This window comes from Antrostomus carolinensis, unplaced genomic scaffold (genome assembly GCF_000700745.2).
Source record: "Antrostomus carolinensis isolate BGI_N321 unplaced genomic scaffold, ASM70074v2 scaffold6556, whole genome shotgun sequence".
NCBI lineage: Eukaryota > Metazoa > Chordata > Aves > Caprimulgiformes > Caprimulgidae > Antrostomus > Antrostomus carolinensis.
This window is the reverse complement of record NW_010319681.1, coordinates 10564-36061: the sequence shown is the minus strand read 5'-3', so window position 1 is coordinate 36061 and position 25498 is coordinate 10564. Positions and strand designations below refer to the sequence as shown.

The 25498-nt window shown below is 38.9% G+C and overlaps 1 protein-coding gene across 1 annotated transcript in view; it reads right to left on the bottom strand.

The window, feature by feature from the left end:
* The window catches only part of LOC104526007 (AMME syndrome candidate gene 1 protein), a 49055-nt gene extending 36319 nt beyond the window's left edge, over positions 1–12736 (bottom strand). Inside the window, exons 1-2 of the mRNA XM_010169328.1 lie at positions 12648–12736; positions 837–947 (exon numbers count right to left, since the gene is read on the bottom strand). Coding sequence (XP_010167630.1) covers positions 837–947; positions 12648–12736 — 200 coding nt within the window. The remainder of the gene's footprint in view (positions 1–836; positions 948–12647) is intronic.
* Between the last annotated feature and the right edge of the window lie 12762 nt (positions 12737–25498).

Genomic DNA, 25498 nt, shown 5'->3' with positions numbered 1-25498 from the left:
CTCAAATGTAAAGTGATCAGAGGCACCAATTTTTTTAAGTGATGACAATTTTAGAAGTCTACACATGCCAGAATGTAGTTTCTATTTTAAAGCACTACAGTCTATTGTAACTGAGTGGAATAAAATTCCATTGATTCTTTAGAAAATAAATTTAAGAAAATTCTTAGAAAACAACAAGTAGAAAGCTTGCTACTAGCTCTAGTGATAAACTTATTAGTTTTCACTCTAAGCAAAGGAAATGGAACAATATTAAGGTGAATGAATTTAGATGTAGATCAAAAAATGAAGGATTATGCTGCCAGGGAGTGAAGGATTATTATCACTTACCTCCCTCATCCAGAAGCTTCCCACTCAGGGGCTGGGATGTATCTGAAGAGTAACATGTAATGGAAATTTGTAGCATTAAATTAACTGCAGCTGATTGGAAGCACCTGATGGAGAAGAGGTGAGAATACCTGCTGTTTTAGAAGTGTGAATAGGATCATCCCCAAATCTGACTTTCTGGTCTTCTGCCCTGACATTAACTATTAAGGTTAAAATTTGTCTGAACACTGGAAAAAATACTATAGTAGTCAGTTACAATAAGCTACTGGAGAGTAGTTTTCCAGACCAATAAAAAGAAAAAAGGCTTGAGTTATGGTTTTTAACTGAAACCATAGCCTCACGACACAAGTAGTCAAATAACCAGGCAATACACTTAGCATCCAAAGGAGATACAAGTTTTCACTGATCGGTACGGTGACACAGCCAAAAAACCCAAAACAATGCACACCCTATCATCTCCTCAGCAGACTATTTAAATACATAAGTCAAAGCTACAAAAACCAAAATCTTACCTAGTAAGTGTGTACTCCCTGAGTCCTGAATGCAGGTTCATGGCGGAAAAAGTACCTATGCATCCACGCAATCGTTTATCTCGACCAATCTTCCACGTTACAAACAGTGGGCTGTTTTAGGGAAGAAAAAAAGACATGATCACAGAAGCAATATTGATAGTGTGGAATTTCAGCAATAGTGCCCTTCCATTTGGGGCAATGGGGAGCCAAATCTCTAAAATAACTACCTGAGCAGCCAGTTTTTAGAAATGTCCTTTGCAATTCTTTTGACTCTTCTTGAAACACTGCTCATACGGTATAATAGAACATAAGATTACTAATAGTTAATGGACAGAATGTAACTGCTTGGTAACAGACATGATATGCTCAGAGGTCCTCACTGTTACCATTAGCCTTCTCCTGTGGTTGGGAAAAGCCTCCCCCGAGACATGTGTACATAAGGAACCCTTCACAGATGGGAAAAACACCCCTGACACACTAACCACCCCTGCACCTGAACACAAATATTCTGGTTATTAACACTGCTGCGAGAAACCACCAGAAATCCTTGGAAGACAAAATTCGGGACCACTCTCCAAACGTAAAGAACTGCCTAAGGAAAGGATATTTTCTCCAGGAATCCCAAGGGAGTATTTAAGAATCTCAGAAATGACCAGGAGTGGAGCAAAGTCTCTAGTAAGTTGAACATGTCTCAGTTATACAAATACTTCTACTGTCAAACAACTTGGTACCAATCTATACACTAAGTTCACAAGAAAGAGAGAAACCATACAACTTTTTGGGACCAAAGTTTTCCTTGCAGTTCTAGAGCACTGCATCAATACACAAGCAACAGAAAACTACACAAACTTGAATTTCTCAAGGGAGTGGCAGTGCACATGGCTCCTGGATACCCCGTCCTCTGAACTCAAAGCTTTCTAATCCTGAGAGGACATATAGAGAAAAGTAAATAAAATTTACTCTTTTTACAGAAAGGACACAAATCAAAGTGGATTACACAAACAAGAGTGTGCTTTCCCTTACAGTTAGGCTTAAAATAATAATAATAATAAGGCATTTCAGTTAAACAACTTGACACAGAGTACTCTTGGTCACAAACAGGTTCACATTTCTACAGAACAAGCAAGCCCACCCCCGCAACTGAGGAGTGCCTCCCCCTTAAATCCTGAAGTAAATCTGGTTAATTTTTGTGGAAAGTCATAGGCCATTCAGGCATAAGTATGTGTCATTCCTGATACGAAGACCACAGCCACACTGTACTGAAGCTGGCAGAAGCAAGGTGCATCTCTGACATTTAGAGAACCTGTGATCACCACACACACACTTAAGGATGCGCAACTGATTTCTCTCCAAAGCTTTTGATCAGACACTGCTCTTCAGCACTATACATACATATAAACCATGATGCTAAATTCACCTGTTCTTCTTTAGAGCTGTTTCCGACACAGTGTCCTTACTATATAGTCCATAGCCATTGCTATGAAGATCCAGAAGTCTAATGTGAGGTAACCCACCTCAGGCTAGCATCCGAGCAGCAGACTACAAAGCAAACATAATTACCACACGTGCCTTTAAGGAGGGGAGCAGATCCAGAAACACAGAAACAGTCAGAAATTCACAAAAAGTCTAGTTGGCTGCTTCAAAAAATAATCATCATCTTCTCTTACTACTCTCAGCTGCAAATAATGAGCAGATTTACAACAGCTCTGTAAGATTAACAACTTTGCACTGCAAGACAACCTCGTCTTGTCTGACTCCTCATCTGGAGGATCAGTAAAAATGTAATCTGCAAGTTTGTATTTTGTGAAACAGAACCTCCCTTTCTAGCTAGGCCGAGATGCTTAAAATGTCCCAAGGCTAAGAGTGATATTAATGAGCTGATCAGTCACTGCACAACGGCATGAATCACTGCACAGCGTAACGGATGGATGTAACTGTACTGGGGGGATATACATACATATGTGTGCGGTTTTGGACTCTCGAGGAATAGTCCCTATTCCTGTTCTCCTTCCATCCCATTTGCTTGGGCTGGTGTAGCACAAGATACTCATCATGTGACGGCAGAAAAGGATATGCCTCAGTCTTTACAGCACCGATGCAGCAACATCCAGTCCTCTCAACTTTCCAAACCTGTAGTTAGCGCCTGCTGGTAGAGCAACTTCCTCCTTATTTGATAAACTGGACGAGTTCCCTTCTTTCAATGGTGATGAATAGAAGAGGAAGCTGAAGTCATATCTTTCTTTTGGATTTGGATTTCCTTTTATTTCTTTTTGCCCTCTCTGCTCTCTCCACCCCCCACCCCCACCCCTCGCTTTTTTCAAAAAAAGTCATTTGATAAAAACTGAAGAGCATAAAGCCAAAAATGACTCCTACCTAACATTAGTAGAACACAGGTAATGACACTATTCTCCATTCAGATCAACAAGTAGCATTTTACTAACATTTTCAAGAAAGGTATTCCAGTTCCCCTACAAAAGTGTTAGATCACAATGGCACTGAAGACACTCTCTCCCCTTGTACAGAAACAAGCCTGAATAAGATTCAGATAGGACTTTAGGATTATTATCTTGACCTTTATCTTTGGATTATGAGATTTAATAGCTGTAATACACTTAGTGGAGAGCTGTAATTCAAGGAAACATAGACGCTGTCAGGGTGATGGAGCCCTGGGACAGGCTGCCCAGAAAGGTGTGGAGTCTCCATCTCTGGAGATGTTCAAACCCCACCTGGACGCCTTCCTGTGCAACCTGGTGTAGGCAACTTACTTTGGCAGGGGGACTGGACTGGATGATCTCCTGAGGTCCCTTCCAACCCCTACCATTCTGGGATTCTGTGATTTACTTTCTTGAAGAAAATGTCCAGAGACCATCACTGAATGTCAAATAGATTACTGAAACATTTGCATATGCTTTGAAGGTCCTTATCAATGAGTAGTAACAGAAAAAGTAAAGGTTCTATATATATATTTTTGTACTAGTGGTAGTAGTAATATAAACATACCAATCAGACTAAATTTAAACCTCTATCCATTGGGTAAATTAACCACCACTGGTGCTATACATCACAAAATCTGACTAGAGATGTTTTTCCAACCTTTCAGCTTCTGTATTCCCCCACGCTTGCCTCCTTGTTCCCCAGGAGCCACTAAAGGTATAAGCATGTCTACACAGAAGATATAAACCCACTGAACAGAATTAGTTTTCTTAATTACCATCACAGATGTCTTTAAAGTGTAATATGGACCAAAGGTGCAGAGCAGTCAGTGACCCAAGAGGATTCTAACTCTTAAGATTTGAGAAATAAGGCTGAAGGGGACCTTCGGGGCTCCTGCTAGCATAAGGAATAATTCTATTGTATAATTCTGTTCATAAATGATCCACATTCTCCATCTTAAAAATTACTAGAAATAATGGGGACAAAACCCCCAAACTGAAAAAAATAGAAGGTTGCCTCAAAACCTCACTGAAGTTCCAAACCTCTGGAAACATTCTGATTTCCTGCCGAAATGTTTTCCCAGTCAGCTTGTATCTAGCTATTCTTGTGCCAACATTGTCCTTTAGTTTAAATAGTTCTCTTCCCTTCCTGGTTATTATTCCCCAAAGTATTTATAGAAATAATTCATATGCCTCTTCAGAATTCACTTTGCTGAGCTAAATGGGTTGTGTTCATTCAGTTTCCTCTCAAAGGGGATCTTTCCATTCTGACCATCACAGCTCTTCTCTACATCTTTTTCTAGTTTAAATTCACCTTCTTCAACGCCAGTGTCCAGAACTGTCTGCAGAATTACAGAGGTGGCTCTTGCACCTGCACTAATGCTTCTGTCTCTGAACTAGAAACACTGACTGCTACATTTTAGGATTGTCTCAGTCTAATGTAAAGTCCAAGTCTCCATTCAAAACCCTGCAGAGCATTTCTAAGTCTTTCTAGTCTTACACAGAACCCAGACAAGATATGCAGAGAAAAGAATTTGTTTCTTTCTAATGATGTTCTTTTGCTTTTTATTGGCATCCCTGGTTCCAGCTGTTTGCCTATCTTCTCCAAGCCTGCAATGCTTTTCTTGTGTTTTAAAGCCAATAACCCACAAATAAACTTGCCATCTAACATAACTGCAAATCTGAGAGCTGAGGCTAAGTGCCAAACTCCACAGATATCAATGTCAAGAACAGCTAAGTAAATATGTACATTTTCAACTTGGAAAAAATCCTTTTTTTAAAAAAAATCCTTTAAAAAAAATCCAATTAATCTATTATCTGTTTTTCTTAGAATAAAATGGGGTTTTTTTGAGCAACACAATGTTAGACCTAAAATGGAAATTTGCACCTCCGAGCACTTGAAAGAAAACAGAAGCAAACAACAGAAGAGAAAATCTTCAGTAAAAAGCAGAAGAGGTGGCAGATGTGATGCTAGGAGCCCCTTTTGTCCAATGACATCCAGCAAGGATCTGCACTGCATGCTGAAGATCCGAGTCCTCTTTTTGTCTCAAGAAGTGTGAACCCACACATCCCACAAGAGTGGGAGAGCATACTGGGGTGGAGCGTGCTCACCTTTCTGACTCTGGCTCCCTCTCAATCCACTATGAAAGCTGGGGGGCCGTGGGTGGAGGGTGTTGTTTGGTTTAAAAAATAAAAAAAATCCACCAAACCAGATGCTGCGCTTCCCTGGGAGGGCTCTAAGAATCAGCTTCCAGTAGCTCTCTTACTCAGTTTAGGATGACGCATCTTATTAAAAAGCAAAACAGCTCCAAGCTTGAGATTGAGCCCTCTTGAACCAAGAGACTTGGAAATTTATTTGTCTGATGGGTTATCCAGCTTCTCATTGTGGTGCCAGGAACCTCAGACATACCCTGCTGACAGTGTTAACAACAGGAGTGAGCAGAGCACCTTGAATACTCAGTAGCTGAAAGTTAGTGGAAAATGTTTCAAACTGTACAGAAGCAGAAGGGACCAAATCCAGACCCTTAGAAGCATCTGTAAATACCTTGGTAATTCTTTTTTTCATAAGGGTCTGTATTTTGTGATTTTTTGTTTGTGAGCCAAACACTGAAAAAATATTGCCACCTAAAGCTACTTACAGGTGCCACAGCAAATTCACAAGTGACCTGAAGACTATAAACTTTCCATCCAGCCATTGCCTAATTTACTATTTATTGAAAAGTCTTGCCCAGCTCTAATCTGAGTAACAGGCAACTGCTTCAGTTATTTGGTATAGAGATTGTCCAGGAAAACCAGCTGATTATTTCTATTGTTTTTCCCTACTTTCAGTTGCAAAACTGAACTAGACAGCTGCAACAGAGTAAGAGTTTAATATTGCTTCCTTATATACAATTGCTGTCATCAAAAGGGGCGTACATACATAGTCTGTCTCCCTGACAGACTGGTGAAATACATGCATGTGTCCATCACTCTGAACACTGCCCTTAAAGGCTAGCCAGAAAATGTGTGGCTGAAGGACAGGAGCATGGGTCACCCGATCAGAGTTCTGCCCCATGTGTCACTTCAGCTACTATTACACTATTTTCATTAATGAAAAAAACTAGGACAGCCCTGTACTTCACTTGAGCATTGATCTGTTACAACTTCTGGAGAACTGGAGCACTTCACAGGAAGGTCACAAGGTATAAACCTATATAAACATTGAAAGAAAATATCAAAATAGTCTCTTATACACCATGCTTACCAGTGCCCTAAGCATATTTCTTGTTAATGTTTTACAATCAAAATCACCTAAAACAATTCTTGACCTGCTTGCTATATGTTACTGAAAATATTTGCACTGAAAGCAAGAGTGTGCAAACAATTTTAGTCATCAGTCAGCTATCACAGTAAGAGTCAGCATGCCAATAGCTTACACTGACATCACGCAGAAAGCAATGTTAAAAATATCTTCTTTTAATATAAAGCAGCACTGGATACAAGCTGCTTTTTATTTACCAGTACATTTAATAAAAAAAGTGAAGGGATTCTTTAAGTTGGGGTGAAGACGGCAAGAAGTGTGAATACATTGATCTTTTTCTGGTACCATCAGAATCAGCATGAAATGTTTTTCTTCCTTATTATGGCTAGGGAGAAAAAGAAAGGGGGGGAAGGTGGGAAGAATAGGGGAAAGGGTAACAGAGCAAGACTATTCCTCTACTTTTCTAAAAGATGAGTGAGAACTTTTTTTGTTTCACTTGAAGACTTCCAAGTAATAAAAAAAACTTGTAGGACTTTGAAGTCAAAAGGATTAAACTTGATGAACTGAGAGGTAAAATGATATTTAGATAGACATTTTAATTCTAATTATTTAGCCCACCATCTTTTGTAACCAGAGAAGGGAAGAAAGTCTCTTCAGCTCTAATGTTGCTCGACATCCAGGGCTGTAGGATCAGACACTTTAAAAAGTCAAAACCCTCATCCCTTTGTAAGACCACAGTGTTTCCACTTCAACTCTGAGGATTTCAAAGCTACAACATGCCCAGAAAGTACTTGAAACAAGCAAAGTTGCAACGGTAGTGTTTTCCTTTTTGTTTTACACAAGTGAACAAGCTATTGTTCCTAAATTCTAGAAATTTTAACATTGATATTTTTTAACATAAAGCTTATTTTATTCTCTGGGATCATGCTACCTCTTCAAATAATGCTAAACCCTCATGTAACACTGTTCCAAAACTAGAAGCATCTGGAGAAAGAGAAGTTTAACATTAGAACACTGTGATCCCTCACACAAGCAATGCCAGCCTTACTCAGAATCACAGAAAGCAGCCTCCTTGCTAACTCATGCACTCTAAACTTTGTTATACTCCAGGCTGAGGCATTTCCAGATGTCACAATTCAGTGAGCTAATTCGTATTACTCAATACGAGAGAACAGAGCTTAGTAATGAAGGAGACGGGAACACGTACGCTGATAGCTTTATCAAGGACATCTGTGCCTACGCTCTGAGGCACGGGACAGCAGCAGACAGGTTGCAAGTATCTAATTTGTGATAAAAGGGGAACCTTGATGGACGATATTAAGGAGCTGGTCAACAACAACAGAAAAAGCTGGTGAGTGTCTCTCTGCAACAGTCATACAAGCACATAATGTGGTGCAAGGACATTTCACCTTACCAGGTAAGTTCCAGAAAAAAATCTGGTAAGACACAAGAAAGTCAAGAACACAAGAAAGTCAAGTTCATGAACCTCCAAAGGTTCATGAGGGAGGGAGAATATTAACACCCCATCCCCCAAATTTATAAAGACAGAATTGGATAAATGTAGACAATTAATATGTAAGACTTTCAGGAAGACAAGAGAAGCAAGAAAATGAAGAAAAAGTCAGGAAAGGAAAGGAAAAAGCTCCTCACAGGAAAGGAAATTTCCTCCAAGGAAACGGGCACAAGTGCACAAAAGAAAAACAATCACAGTAATAGATCCACTTGGAGAAATTGGAAATAAATCAGTTTATTGAAAAGAATCACAAAAAACCAGCAAAGCACACAAAAAGAGGCACAATTAAGACAATTTTGCAATATGACATATGAATATTAATGAGTGTAAAGGAAAAACAGCTACCATTTATGAGAAGACAGACAGACAAGGAAATTGTTGGCCAGCTACTTAACTTGGAGACTTAGGGAAACATCCGGCAACAGAAGATGCTAAGAAACCCAAATGGTAAGAAACACGAACACTGGGACTGACTGCCTGGGAGGCCGTACAGCTGCCATCATGAGCGCATCCTCAAAGGCCTCCAAAACCAGGGCAGTGTCAGGAATATTGTTAATATATTTGATTCCGCCTTTTAACAAGAGACAGACCAAATGGCCTCCTGATGTTTACTGCAGACCCATTTTCTGATCTTGTATGATACAACATAAGAAAACAAAGGCACAATTCACACACAAAACTATCTGTTAAATTGTGGAAGAGACAATTGTCATTACAAACCTCCAGGATCAGAAAAAAGCCACCAAAGGAAAAAAACATTCATCTCACACTTCTCCGTGTTTCCCTCTATGTAGCAGTATGACAGAATTGAGTACAGAAAGAGAGATATGTAACATTAATCATATTCTAAAGATCAGAAAACATTAATTTATTTACTGCTTCAAAGAATGTAAGACCAAGTAGCTTCAGCAAGGTTCAGGATGCTATTCAACATTTACTTGAGTGCATAAACACTTTCTGAATAAAAAAAAAAAAAAAGCCAGTTTCTTCAGCAACTTGTCTGCAAGTTCAAAGGGGGCTCTGAAATGAAAATTTAGAGAAGCCCATGGATGATATTTTTCCTATTCTGAAAGCCAATATAAAGAGCCTTTTGGTGGAAGGGTAAATATAACTTTTCTTCTAGAATTAGCTCACCTTAAAGACTTTAGTTTTTCCTTCAGCCTGGTTAGCCTAGATGCAAACAACAACAACAAAAAAATCTAGTTTTTCCACTACAGTGCCACCTAACACATATTTTGACAAGGTAAAAAAGCACTACTTGCTTGACTACTTTTACACAACTGGAAAAAGAATTAATCAGCTACTAAGTAAAGTGCCTGAAATCCATTACGTTCATATACACAAACCCTCCAGCTTACTAGGATAATGACTTCATCTAGCAAAATTCATAAAGACTGGAACACGTCTAAAAAAACCATAGATATCCCTGAACAGGACGAAATTTATTCTGTGATAACATTCTTCTTCCCTGTGGGAAATACACTGAGATTCTTAAAAACGGTCTATATCGCAGTACTCCTTCAACACATTCAGTCAATGAAGAAGGTTCATTATTGCCAATACATGATGATCCAAAGGCAATTACCACAATCTACTGGCTTCAGAAGCTGGAAGTGAGATCTGCAATTTTTTAATTTAAAATACTATATAATTACTGAAAAAGTTACTAAATACTTCTGAGCATATTCATTCAGTTATTCTCAGGACTAAATGACCAAATGAGCAACTGTTCCAACTACTATATCTCAGAAACAAACATTTAGAGATTTCTTTCTTTACCCATAAAACAGATTTAGCCTATTTGGTGGTTTTCCTGAAATCATTACATGCCCAGAGACATCAGCCTCACAATCGAAACCTGAGCTGCCAGGTGTGAATTTGTTAGCAAGTTCTGCTTATCTAAGCAGCTAATCTTAAGGAAGGTTAGAAAGTAGCTACTATTTTAAGAAAATCCAGTATAAACAACTGCATAATTAGGGTTAAAAAGAAAAGGACTGCTTCCTTGTAGGTCATTCTCTAAAGTCAACCTACAACACCATAATTAAGATTTCATTCAGTATATCAAAATTCATTTTTAAAATGGACATAAATTCACAAATGGAGCCAGATGATGTGGCTGTTCATTCAACTGCAGGACCAATTCTTGTATGCTACATTAGAGCAGCTGAGGCAACTTGGGCAGCATTCCAGAAAAGAGAAGGTGAAAGTAACAGTGAACAAGGAGACAATGATGACTTTTAGATATGCCCAGATTGGACACTCAGACAGACACTACTCTGTATTTACAAAGTCATTCTTTTGCACCTTCTCCCTCCAGCTCTCACAAGACAATCCATCAACTTCACAAAACAAATTAAGTTTCTATGACATATGTTCTTAAGTCCGCTGTTCACTTTGATAAAATAAATATTTACAGGTAACAAAATCCAGAACTACTCAGAAATCACACAAGTTGGTTATGTAGCCTTATTTAGCATTCCTAAAAAAATATGTGAATATTTACAGTTTCTCAGAGAAACAAAATTGACAGCAAAAATTATGTTCTACACAAGCAGGGAATCATAGCTCAGGCCAAAATTGGTTTTACCACCTCTATATTCAAGATAGTTTTTAATGTTGCCAGCCTACAAGCGTGCTTGAAACTGAACACAAGGGCTTGCAGCACAACATAACTGCACTCTGAAGAAACAATCTTCAAAATCGTAACATCCTCAAATGGAGCTTCTCCTCAGGGCAGCACGGGTGGAAACGCCAGAGCACTTAGTCTGCAGCAGCACAGGGCACCTGGAAATTCCTCAGGATGGCACCTTCCTCACAGGTCATCTAATTACTAGCTTCATTGCTCAGGGTTACTGATGTATCTTTAAGTCTGTGTATCTTGCTTTAGGGTGAGACACTTGAATTTTCCTCTAAAATTGAATGTTTCTTCCCCGTATTCCAGCCTCAAGTGGGTATAAACTGAGTTTGTATGAGAGACTGATTTGTCTTGGTGCCTGCACAGACACACAGCTGAGTAAGCACACACCAACCAAGAGGACATACCGGTTAATCAGCTCATACTGCTTCAGATTACAATGCTTCAACAGTGCTCCAACTGCAGTTCTCCACCACAAACCCAAGATCACCTAGCAGGTTTATATCTCCATCAGCACATATCAGGTTTATACACCTGCATAGCTGCTACATCATTAAGTTAAATTAAGTTATCTAGAATTGAATATTTTCAAAAAATCAATCCCTAGTGTTGTACTTTAGCCACTAAAGTACATTTAGTGGCCAAAAACCACTTGTATTTCTAAGACATAAAGATCAAGTTTAAGTGAGTATCCAAAACAGATCCTATGCGGTTAGGCCAGAAAGGGTATAGGCATGGCTACATTTTTTAATTAAGATATTTTTTAATAGTTTATTTATTTTTAATCAAAATATTTTAAAATATTTAAAATATTTCTAGCCCATACAGCTGTGGACACAGCTTTCCCAGTATGACCCAAGTATTAGCCAATGCAATATCACAGGGTATTCCAGCACCTTGGCTGCCAACCTTGGCAACAGCAGTGTTAACACAGCCCTAATGTTTACTATTTCTTGTCAGAATCATGCAGGCAACAGGGAAACCATTAGTCATTTAAAATACTCTTTATAATGAAGAACAGTGGCACAAAGCCATCACCCACACAAAAGGAGGAGGGGAGGACATGATTTGAGAGCAGACATGAGGAAGAAAAAAGCAAGAAGTAAAATAGAAAATTCCTAGTTTCTCCAGAAGACCATGGAAGGGAAGGAACAGTGGGAAAAGAGAAGAGCTTTTTCACCTTACTCTGAACATTGAGTAGAACGAGTCTGCTAGTTTTAAATTTAAAAAGCTAACAACATAAAAAGGAACAGAATGAGACAAGGGGTTACATCCTCTTTAAAACAACAGCAGTTGTGCTGCCAGGGCTCCTAACCAGGGTATGAGCACAGTACTTTCTGTGATCATGCACAGCGTGATCCCCTGCTCTTCCACACGTACCTGACTAGTTCAGTTAGCCTTCTACCTTGTCAACGTCTGCTAATCCTATCCAAGTCCTGACCAGCAAGTCAAACGTGGGAACATGCTCCTCAAAACCAAACAAACATCTCTATTTCAATACCAAAAATCACTAAAAACAATAAATAAACAGCTTTGATTTTTAAAAAAGTCTTATTGTTTGATACATATTCTTCGCATATAGGGTGCCTAGAAGTCTGTCAGCACAGGCCTAGAGGGAGTGATGCAGCTTGAAGACAGACATCCCTCAGCTGCTTCCCAGGCGAGCGTGTTATCTGAGCAGTGCAGTGCCACAGTGTGAAAGCAGATAGGATGGCTCTGCACTTAGTTGATTCTGGCTCTTATTAAGCACTGTATCAGAAATTGCTGAACCATACAGCGCTTTGTAACAAAGCCACAACCACATAACACCCCTCTGATCAGCAGTAACAGCCTCCCACAACCTGAGATGTGACCAAGTATTACAGAATGGGAACAGATGACCAAAAATCACAATTTATTCAACGAACGCCCCAGAAATACAGCAGTAACAGGTGCTGTTGATCCTCCTCAAGGTAAAGGTGATGTAAAGCAGGTGTGAGTTTGTACTCACCAGTTCCCATCCCTCCAGCCCATGGCATTCCAGCCTCCTCGGCAGCCCAGCGTCAGAATGGCAGGGATGGAGACGCCAACGAAGCCCATCTCCATGCAGCTCCTTACGGGAAGTAGTAGGGCACTCATGTATCCTCAGTATCAAATACCATTTGGATTTATAAATTTTAAAAACAATTGTTTATTTCGGAGCTGACAGCTTAAGTGTGTACCCCTGCCTCGTTGCACTTCAAAATTAAGTCTTCTGCCCATTGTGCTTATTTCTGCATTTCATGTATTTTTATCCCTTGTTTCCCTCCACTTCCATCTGCTTTTCCATTTCTGACCTCTGTCCATCTTTTTCATGGTTTATCTATCTCCTTTTGTGACCAGCTTTTGAAAAGGGGGGAGATGAAATAAAGTAATAATACTCAAGTTAGTGCATTCCACATGCCCATTACAAGTCAGGGAGGGTTGAGGCCATTCTCCCTTAAATGGGTCGCTATTTGCTTTCATACATTCTGCAACCCTCATTTTGATTGAAACCTCTGGAGCATCCAGCATGTTCCCAAAAACTCAGTAAAAAGTTATGAGAAAGGGGATTTTGAACATTGGAATGCAAATATGAAGACTTAACTCCTCTTATCAAAATAATGCTTAATCTTTCAAGACGGTACACATGCTTATTAAACGCATCCAGAGTAAGGACTGTACCTCCAGATAAACTTTCGCTCTTATGTCACAAGCAACCAAGAAAAAGTGTCAACATATTGTAGGTTATTCAGACACCAAAATTTGTAACATTCAATAAAATCATATAACAATACGTATATTTACTTTATAAAACTGTTCACATTTATGCTCTGACCTACTTAAGCAAATTGTTTGTCCTCAATTGCACAATTATGAACCAGAGCAGAAAAATCAGACTTTATGAAGTTAATAAATCAATTCAGTGTCATTACAAATTATTAACATTATTACTCTAGAGTCTGCACTCACCTGATTATGACTTTCTATGGGACATACTTAAATATCTCCAAGAAATATAATTTTGTTTCCCAATACCTTTAATATTAGTCACACATTATACTTTTAATCAACTCCAATTAACTTCAAGATTATACACTGAAATGATTAATTCATTAACAAAAACTATTCACAAAACCTATTAAAGCAAAGCTGGTATTTTCTTCCTGGCTATTCCTACTTTTCTCATACCAAAGAAGACATTAAAGGATTTGATATTCCATATTGTAGCAGCAGACATACAAACCAGGAAAATACTGCATTTGATCCAATAAATAATTTCCATCAGGTAACTTTGGCTACACTTCAAGAGTTTAGAACTGGATAGGTCTCAGACAAAGTCACCTCCCCACCCAATTTTCAAAGAAAGTGAGCAACTTAAAACCACATGCTGTGCCCGTATCTAAAAATGAGCTCAAAATCCATGTACCCGATGTTCAAGTGTGGTCAACTTAACAAATTTCTTAACAAATTAACAAGCACTTAAAAAGACTAGCACTACTTTATCCTCCCCCAGCAATACTATGCAGTCTCCTCTCAAGGAGGAGCAAGTAGTCCTGAATTAGAGATACTAATCAGAGAAAAATATTTTAAAGGATGCAACACAGTCACCCTAAAAACATATAACTGGAAGCTTTGGAAGTCAAAGTTGAAACAATTTCAGTACCACCAAAGATCTCATGTATAGTTTATGATCATGCTACTCACAAATTGGAAATGAGACAAAATATTTCCAGGGAAAACATTTTCCTTTGAATAGTCTTTTTTTTTTTTTTTTTTTTTGCAATTCATGCCTTGAAAGTACTCAGCAGAACCCTTTCCTAAAATTCCATTAAGTAAAATAGATCCAAACCCAAATGTTTTAAGAACACCACAGCCAAAGTGTTTAAGAAAGCTGAAAGAGGTCCCCAGAACTTCAACCCCATAAAAGAATAGTGAAGACAATGCTAAAGAGATGAGATAAGGATAGCTCCAGCTCCTAGATTCTTTCCTTAGAAGTCACCAGTAAAAATGTGGCAAACGTTAGTTCTGAGGTGCTCATAAAATGTGTCCCCTTCTGTCGCTAACAGGACAATTCAGGCATAAAATCAGTTTTGAAAGTTGATAGAGAAAAAACATTCTCTAGGCACTAAAAGTCTGGGATTTTAGTGCCACAGCACCATTTCCATTCTTTTATGAGAGCAAGCAATTCCATGCTCACAAGTAGTTGCTTCATATTAAGTACAAACCAGGAGCCAGAGAATATTGTTTTGCATAGATTTCAGACAGCAGCTTAACACAGAACTCCTACCTTTAGAGTCTACACTGCTACCTTAAAAGAAAGTCTGTTCTCATTGCCAGCAAAGATACTAAATTTTTCCTTCTGATTATTTGACTGTTTTACCCAAACTAACAGTGACCATTAGCAATGGGGATGCTAGGTTTTCATGAATTGTTTTTTGTTCTGCTGAAATATGAAGCAGTTAGTCAAGACATCAGTAAAAACCAGGAGTTCTAGTTATTAAAAGGTCACACAAAATTTTATTAGAGCTATAACTGGGATTCTCCTGCTACAGCTAACTGTGAGACATGCTCTTGCAAAATATTAGACGAATGTGTAGAAGCATGCAGAAATATATGCAATTTGTTCTAGAAAATAACTTTGTTAAATTCATACACTTTATATGTACATAACACTAGATAGACAGTCATGAAGACATCCATTTAGACCTTTGAAATGCTTTTCATTAGTCGCCAAATGCACAATGCATGCTGAGATATAAGCACCTAGAGGCACAACATAAACAGCTGAACAAAAATATTTATGCCAATAACTGATAATTTGCCAAACCTGGGAGAAATTAACACAAGAGTTTTCTGCTTAAGTGGAACTTAGTTCAAAGGAACAAGAAATATTTAAAGAAACCTAAGAAAAAACTGGAACTACACAGGATTTTTTATAGCAGGAATATGTTGCAAAACTTATAGGTCAAGGTGTCAGCTGACAGGAGAGACTGCAATTCAAACATTCAAAACTATTCCTTTAAAAATCATTTATTTCATGTTGAAACTACATATTCTAAAGGTCCACAGTAGCTTGCAAGAGACTTGAAACACTAAGAACTACAAAATAACAAGATGCAGTAGAGTATACTTTAATATTTTTTAAAATGTGTAACTTTGAAAATGTAATAAACATTAGATTATTTTGGTTTCAAGAAGCTGACGATAATGTTGCAACATGAGCTAAACAAGCCTCAGCAGAATCTGAATTTGCCCTCTAATTCAGATTTCACTAACTCTACAGCTGGAATAAATTAATCTTTTGGATCACAAGAATTACTATTAAATCGATGCACTCTAGATTGCACTATCTGTATAGAACTCAGCCATGTAATTCAACCAATGACACAACGGTTCAAAGGCAGACTAAATACAGTGCTGGAATTAGAGCCAAATGGAATTTGTACTTTTGTCACAGAAAAGACGTGCTAAAGATAATGCTTTTAAGACTGACAAAGATGGTTCTGAATCACAGAGTTCTCCCTGGTTTGAAAATAATGTCTGCTACGGAGAGTGGATGTTTTTAAGTAAGAAAGACATCTATCAGTCAGTACAGGTATGAAACAGAGAGATGGTATGTCTTGAGACGAACTAGATGATCTTTCAACATCTTTCTACCCCTTAAATCACAAATGACTGCATAGATGGTTGAGTAACAGTGAAGTTCAGAGCTGTTGCTTAAATATAAACAGCCTCACCCAACCTTCCCATCCCCAGATAGATAGCCTCCTTTCTTGTTCTGGAACAAACATGTGATTGGGGAACTGGTCTGGTTAAAAATACATCTCTCTCCTTTTTGACAGTTTTACTTAGACCAAGTCTGTTTCTCTGTTCTGTTTCACTGTGCAGGAACATCAGCTCAAAAACAGAGGAAGAGGCAAAAGGAGCAGTGAAAAAGGGCAAAGGTGATGACTGCTTACATCTGCACGCCACAATAAGACATGCATGCAGTACAGCTTAAACAAAAGGGAACAGAAGTAAGATTTTTAAAGAAAGATAATTACTTTTATTAGACCAGTCTATATTGCTGGAAAAAGCAGAGGAGCTTTCAGACGTGTTGCTACTTTAACAGATTAGGCAAAGAACAGACAGAACAAAACTGCTCATAACATAAACACGCTCACCTTGAGCAAGACAAGCACTTAGCATTTAGGCAGCAGAGAAGTGTGTTAGCGACAGGCCAGACGACCAGTCGCTGGTCTGTTTGGTGGAGGGATAAACTGCAGTTAGTGACAGCATGACACAGTAATACATAGAGCCACTGCATCCAACTGAGGCCCCAATTTTCAGTAGGCAGCAGACACGCCTTACTCTCAGACATCAAGGTAACAGGTAAAGTATGATTTTCTGAGCAAGTATACTGGGTACTACATGTGGTCACTAGCCATACAGTTAGACAACCAATAAACACAGAGACACTGGCTTTAGTATAGGAAAGTACTGGAGGATACAGCAGCATCTTTACAGGCTTCCCCTGATCTTATATTTTTCCAGTGGTATCTGTCATTGGCCATCCCTGGAAGACAACATACAGGCTAAGAGGATCCTCATTTGGGACATCAGTTCTGTCACTGTCTGTTATCAAACACAAGTTCACACAGAGATGCTGTCTACAATACAGTAATTTTGCTTCCAAAAAATGCACTTGTTATATATGAAGACTGACAAGTCCAGGGTTACACTTTCATTACAAGGGAACAAATCTAAAAGGTTTAAAAAACCACCCCAAATAAACCACAAAACACCGCCTTGCATGAACCTCACTGCAGTTTGATAATCGATAATGAGATGCCACTGAAAAAGGTGCTCTGCTGTTGCCTACTTGTTTTCTGTTCCGTGCTTCAACATGTCTTTTGCCATCTCAAGCATTCCTGTGGTCAGAGCTAATCTCTTTGAAACAATCCACCCTCCAGTTGATATTACTGCGTCCTGTTGAACTAGGGATCCTCCTTGTAGCAGACAGGCTTAAAGACCAGGAAGTAGCAGGCAGGGGTATCAGACAACTTGACTAGACACACAGCTAGCTGCGTTTGTGGCATCTGACCATCAGCTGGCACACTGCCCATCAGATGCAACGGCAGCAACCTCACAGGGCATCTACACTGACTACTTGGTGATTCGGCAAAGAAAGCAGGAGCCCACAGGATCCATGCTAGTAGCAGTAGTGCATGGAAATACAGGCTGGATGCTCTGAAGAGTAAGCTCAGGTCCTTGGGTAGACTTACATTCAGGATTTTCATGGTGTTATTTTCTGAAATGCTGCCAGATCCACATGCAGGGCCTGAGAGAGAGGCTGAGACAGGAAGTCAGTGATGCAGAGGGAAAGGATTTAGGCATGATGGGAACAGGAAGAACTCGTTAGGCATGCACATGAGTCACAGCAGAGTCAGCCAGACTGGCATGCTAATCAGAGTTTTGGAACTTACAAACACTTCACTACAGGTAGAAATTTCAGAAGTGACACATGGGAATCCCAAATGCACCTGACACCCTCAAAGTAATAAGCATCTCCGAGATTTGGTGGAAGGAGGACAAATAATACAATAACACAATAACACTGAGAGGCTAACAGCTTACTCAGCAATTCCAACAGGAACAACAAACAACAGGCATGGGGGGAATGGCAGTGTATGTGAAGGGCATAAAGTACTACAGGAGAATAGAAACCAAGGAACTTCATATGGTAGAAGTTGCATAATCAAGTAATGAAGACATATAATCAACTGTACTACCATTTCAGGGAGATTATAAAGTTACCAGTTTAGGAAAGGTAGTAACACTGGGCAGCAGAAATCTCTTGATTTAAAGAGGACCCTGTGCCTCAACAAAATGACATGTAAAGAATTTTTTTTTTCCCCCCAAGTAATGACTGCTTCCTTGGAAATTAGTGCTAGGACCTACATGAAAACATGCCATTTTTTGTTTGGTTTTGAGTGGTACACAAGATGGAGTTAAAGGATATCAATAGGAAAGCTGCTTTGTAACTGTGTCTACAATGCAATTATATTTCAAGATTGTAGTTGAATACAGTAGGCAATAAAAATATTTGGCACACAAACAATGAATTTTAAGAAAGGGAACAGTGTAAAAAAATTGAAGTAATTAGTAATCCTCCCCAACTCATTCCCCCTCAAAAAAACACAAACAAACCAACCCAAACACACACAATCCCAAAACAAGTAGTCTAAACAGCAAAAAGACTGCAACAGCATGGTGGCTGTTAAAAACAAAACCACCACCCCCTACAAAAACAAAACAAAACAAAAACCCCAAAGCAGACAAAATTCTGTATTAAAAGACCAGCTAAAACATTCACCACAATTACAAGAGAAAACAAAAGCAGCCAAAAGAATACCTCAGCCCCAGCAACAAAATCCTACACCCTGCATGACTGAATAGGGATGTTAAGGAGGGCATCAGAGAGAGGTCAGCTTTTAAAAACAGAAAGCTTGCCTAATGAGAACAGAAGAGATTATAAAACACATGGTAGGACAAAAGTAAACAGCAAACAAAGAAATAAAAATGTTTAGGTAGCACCTTACAAAATGATTTAACTACATTAAAAGCAGGAAACCAACTGGAAAAAAACAGTGGGATGTCCTGCAGACCAAGGTGAAAAGTGGATACAAGGATGACAGCACCAATGCAGAGAAGCTCACTGAACACTGTTCCCAGTCTTTACTGGTGAAGCAACCAGGGAGATTTTCACACCTATTTTTATAGTATATAGGTCAGAGAGACTAGGTCAATTTGAATTAAGTACAGAGAAGGCATTAGGCTGAACGGACAAGTTAGATGAAGTTCACCTAGACCAGGCATTCACAGGACAGTTCCAGACCTGAAACTGAAGAACTGCTGGGCAGCAGGTTGCCAGTAAAACTCCAGGGCACATAAAAGACCCTAAAGGGACTGGCACTACAGAAAAGGCAACGTGATTCCCATCCCTGCAGAGTAACAGCGGATCAGGTCACTGTGCACGAGGACAACCAGTCTGTTGGAAAGAGTACGCACAGCTTCTGTAAAAGGAAATCCTACTGAGACCACAACTCTTCCCCCCAGCTAGTGCCAGCTTACATATCCCTCTGAATCTGGGGACTGAGCTGCTGCATCCACTGAGGATCTGGGTTGAACACCGGCTAGTCTTATGGAAGGGATCAATCGGGATTATTTCAGAAAAAACCTGTAAGTGTAATCTTCAGCCAGCCAAAAGGGGCTCAAGACTTTGTGACAGCCTGCACATTCCTCTGCTACATATTGCAGGCTCCTGGCAAACTTCACCGTCTTAAAACCATGATGCACAGGTTTGCTGTACATTGCAATGTTTGCAACGATGTGCTTAAAAGCACCATGATGCACCCAGATGAACTCAGTATGGGAAAAAAAAAATCCCATAACCTTGTTTAGCCTTATATTTCAGTCTGTAAGCTTTGTTCTGATGACAGGGGAATTGGATGTAGGGCAAACAACTGGCAATACTGCCAACAGCAGATATACAAAAAGAAGTTTTTCATGTGATTGCTTGTTCTTCTATGGCTTCTGGATATACTCACAGGCACCAATCTATCTGATGATGATGACAAAAGCTGGAAAAAGTCACTGAGGTGAATCCAACCCCCCCCCCCAAAAAAAAAAAAAAAATCAGGTTGAAACTCAAGTATTTCTCTCCATCGGTATCTTTAGCACTGCTGGAGACAACAGGAGGCTCCTGGTCTGAACCAGGAGAGCAGTTACCAGAGCAGAAAAAAAATCAGGTTAAAGCAACTTAAACTGCAGTTCTTGTCAGCCTAAAATTAATAATGGCTGGTTGCAAGGGTCCCATCCCTTCCCAGATTGCATGAGAAGACCCAATCCTTTAAGCCAGCTCTGGCACTTAGCACACTAAAAGACTCAGCAAAAAAAGTCTTACGACTCAGCAAAAAAATAGCCTAACAAAAAGCAGCAGAGTATCTGCTGCTGACTTATCAAGCAGAAACAGCACAGCAAGCATACACTGATCAAAGCAAGTAGCACAAGTGAGGGTGTGGGGTACATATATGAGGATGTTTTGTTTGCCATGGACATGCAGTCTCACCCAAAAGTTGCATTTAACTCACATTAGTTCCCCAAACCAGCAGACTATAGTCACACCATTAATTACACCTGCAGTAGGTGTGGTATGTAAGTGAAGTCAGATCACATCTTTCAAGCAGCTCACAGGATACAAAGACACTGCATAAGGTAGTCAGCTATTCAACACAAACAACGCTAAAGGAAAACAAACTTCTGGAAGACCTGGAATTAACCTCAAGCAAAGAGACTACAATGTTTCCACAACGAGGCTTAAATATTTCTTTCTAAAATTAAATATTCTCTCAAACACCATGTAAGATACAAACAGTCTCTCATAACTATGTACCAAACACCTTCAGTAAGATCCCTTCTAATGTCAAACCTGAATTTCGAAAACCATCTGTCTGGAAACACTGGAAAATAAGCAGGGTGCATTTTAATTTCGACGCATTAAAATCTGCATGATCATACTTTGGTTTGTTTTTCTTCACTAGACACCATTTTATGAAACCAAAAAGCTAAATACATCTTCAAAGAAAGTTATGCAACATTTCTGAAGCTAACACGAAATTACAACTACGTTGTGTACCAGCAAAATATATATAATCTTTCAAAAGTAGTATCAGAGTTCTCTGAAAATACTGTATGCTACAACTCTGTCACAAAAATATATAGTATAAAATTGCTAATTTTGTTAAAGATAGTTATTTGGTATACTACCAAAAAGCCCCCAACAACTCACTATTCATAAGCAGACCCCGCACAACCATAATTCAATTATTATTCTGGGAATTAAGTGAAATAAAACAGCTGTGAATCAAATCACTGACCTGAAGGGCAATATTATTTTGTTATTAAATCAGTACATTGGTTAGTCAATTAAGTTTCTAAAGGCCAGACCACTGAAGATGTAACTTTATTCCAAAAGATTAAAGGTTCAACCATCCTGCTGCCTTTTATTTTTAAAACCAACACACATATAATTGCATATCGCTTTTAAAGGAGTACAGAAAAGGCTACAAACTCCTTGAAAACAGAGATGTCTAAGTTGTTCCTTTCTAGATTTCTTAATGCAGTGCTTCAAGTTGCAAAAACCAGGACACCAGGCCTCCTATGTTCACCTCTTCCAAGGCAGAAGAATTCAACTATCGTCTCATTCATTGATGAGACTCCAGGATGCAATTTTTATTCACCAGACCTGATAGCTGGAGAATGGCACCTATTTTTCTTTAGGTAACCTGTGACAGGTGGGTCTACAGTGTGATGGTCAAGTTCTACTGAAAACTAAAGCATGGATTTACACATTTGACTTTGCTCAGGTACAGCCACTGGTACAACATCCACCCCATCAACAGCACTCAGCTGTGTGCCAGACCATACATGTAAACAGGAGGTAGCACGTTCCACCTCAGCAGTTTTCCTCATGGTGGGAGGCCAAACTCTTCCTTTGACCATCGTTTCTAGTTTTATATCCTTAGAGGCTGCCACTCCCTCAACTGCATCCAAGCCCAAAATACAGGGAGCAGTGGCCATTCTTCAGCTGGTGGGGGAAACCTCAACTAGGATAAGGGAAAACAGAAGAATGATCATTTAAAACCACTGATTAAAAAATAAGCATATCAGTTGTGGAAGCAGTAATAACCCACCATCTCACTTTGATGAGTTTTTTTTTGTTGTTGTTGTTTTAGTTTTTGGTTTTATTTTTTAAAAAACAACCAACCAAAAAACTCACCAAAACCCAGCTTTGCTTAAAAAGTTGTCCCTATACCATGATTTCAAAACTTATCAATTTGAAGTCTTCTGACATCTCAAAGTAAATGTGGAAGCCTTGACTTCCCCAGATACCTCAGGATGAGCCTGTCATTCAGCTCCCTGTTACTCCCTTTCATAGAACCTGTGCTCCTAAACGGCTCAGATTCTTTGCTGTCATGAATTGCTGTGCAAATCAAAATTCATTTTGCTGGCTGGCTGAAGTCAAGTAGTGAAGTCTCCAGTATCACCAGTTCAAAAAAAATTACTGCTTAATAAATACTTTGTTTGCTCTTTGAATTGCCATTTCCTTGGGTGTTACTTTAGCAACACTTCTTACTAACAGCAAAGATGCTGTGCTCAGAAAAGCAATATCCCCATTCCCTGCTCAACATGAACCATTACCGAGTTACTGTTCAGTTTCAATTTAGTGAAAAATTATTTATACACATAACATTCTCTAAATCTATTACCTCCACAGAGCTCTGTTGTTGATGAACCTTTGCCTCTATTCATCTCCACCTCTAGAAAGACATAAATCTTATTCAAGCCAAAAGCAGGGTAGAAAGAACAGTGAAAGTTTCTCTGCCCAAGCAAAACAGTTTATTAGAAAACAAACCTCACTTATTAAGTTAGTAATCCTGGTAGATCTAAACAGGTCACAGAGCCAACTCAGCCATCTCTGAACTCACACTGAAACAAATAATCTGCTCAAAAATAAGTTACTCCAATTTCTATCAGAAGCTGCCTACAGAGAGTTTATCTAACAGTCCTTAGAGATAAGATTTTAAACTTCATCTGTCATCACCATTCTCCAATAATCATCTTTCCTTTAAAAGGAAAAAAAAAAAAAAAGCAAAGCATCTGTATCACAGACCTATCCCCATATTCAGTCAGAGAAGCTATTAGTGACAGCACTGAGCTTCTATGTCAGAACTATCTGTGGATCATTACTAACTACTACGGCTGTACAAGAGGACACGAACAATTTACCAACGTCTGCAAGTGTCAATTAAAAAAAAAAAAAGAAAGAAAAATGGAATTTTTAATCTAGAAATAAAAGGACAATATGATATGGAGAAGATGTGCTTTGTCACAATAGCCTGGTAACTGGATGATAACTGGAGACTTCCAACGGCAAAACTAATGTTTTCATTCTTGAAAACTGAATTGCCCGAAGATTTCTCCATCTAGAACATATTACCAAAGCAGAAGCCACTAAGGGACCAGGATTATTGTCATCCATCAGTTCCTTTCCCCAGGGGGGGACCATGAGAAGGAAAAAGGCCCACACTGATGCCTAAAGCCCAAATGCACTCCAATGAACTCAGAGAGAATGAGGGACCTTTCAAACTATCAAATCTATTAAGCTCACTACCAAAGGCAATGCATCATATATTTCTTATCATAAAGTGATCAAGATCTATCTAAACCATTTGGATAGCTTGTCCCCACTAATCCTATTAAAGGTTATTATAAAGCCATGCTGCTCCAGATTTATACTCTAAATCTAAACCTTATTCACAGTCATTTTACATCCTTTTTTTGTTCTGGCAATACTGGCACCTAGTTTAAACAGTTTGTGTCCCTTTGTCTCTCTATTCATATATACATAGGTATGCATACATACATACACCAGTATGTATACACACATATATGTACACACCACCCCCCAATCAAATTTTGTCCCTCTCAGCTATTGCTCTGATCCTCTAAAGCAGCCTAGTGCTTCTCACCTTCCCTTGCAAGCTGATCTCAGGCACTCTGCCTGCCCTGCTCTGCAAACAGAAAATGACTTTCTCCTGAGAGCAGCAGAGCCATAAATTTTTACAAATAAGATCTCAGCCACTCTCTTGTACCACTGCATTTAGTACGGTTCTGTTTTTACCGATAACTACTCTTTAAAATAGCCTCTTGTCTTTTACATACCTATTGCATAATGAAGGCTAAGGCATGACTGCCAGTCAGCTGGTAATACCTGCAAATCACTAAGGAGAGAAACAAACTCCTAACTTACAGAATCAGTTTTTAATTACTCCTGAAGTATATGAAAATGCTCTATAAAACATTGATTTTCATCCCATTTCTAACAGTATAGCCCCTAAAGCATTTCAATCATTCCTGTATAGCATTCTGATCTTCCTCCCAACTTTGCCTCGTTAAAGTTTCATTGTAATCTCCCCATTGCTGGGAGGGTGGGGTGTTGGGGAGGATTACTGACAAAAGACATCACTTCTGGCTCAATACATCCCAAACTGCAAGTTGCTGAAGACTAGAAAAATATTTGGGGAAGTATCATTATAAGGTCACTGCTTGTACCTTTCTTGCCACCCTACCTTCTTTTTCTGCTCATCTCCATTTTTCAACATTCAACATAAATCAAGAAATCTTGTTTCACATATGTACAGAACCATAGTTTACTGGCTTTAACAGGGCAGTAAATGGGTAACCATACCCTCCTCTCAGTTCTCAAGAGACCATGAAAGAATCGTGTTCACATGACTTGGACAACAGGATGTCTAGAGCAGAAATTATACAATATGATTTTTGGAAGGTCTTGTCTTCACCTTGTGCTAGCACAGTTAAAACTAAGCTGTTCTCAGCAAAAGGATTCACTGAACAGTAGTGTAAAAAGACAACGGAGGATGCTGTGACTAGAGTACTCAAATGGAGAAAACTATCCTGAAAAAAAAGTAATTCAGAAGCAACGATAGCCTTTGAAGGATTCAAGTTAACATTAATACAATCGTGATTTATTTCAGATATAATGGATAACAATTTAAAAAATAATAACAATATAAAAAAATAATAATAATTTATAACCCCAAGTTGCCAATTTAGGCAAAAATATCCTGAGCCAAGTCTGAAGAGCTTCCTGGCATGCCATTCAGGGTAATCCAGTCAAGGGAAAGAACCATCACAATAGCCTCTCTCTATAGTCCCTCTCACTACTAACTTAACAAAGAAAAGTACCTTTAGATACCTTATTTTTTTAAGAGCATA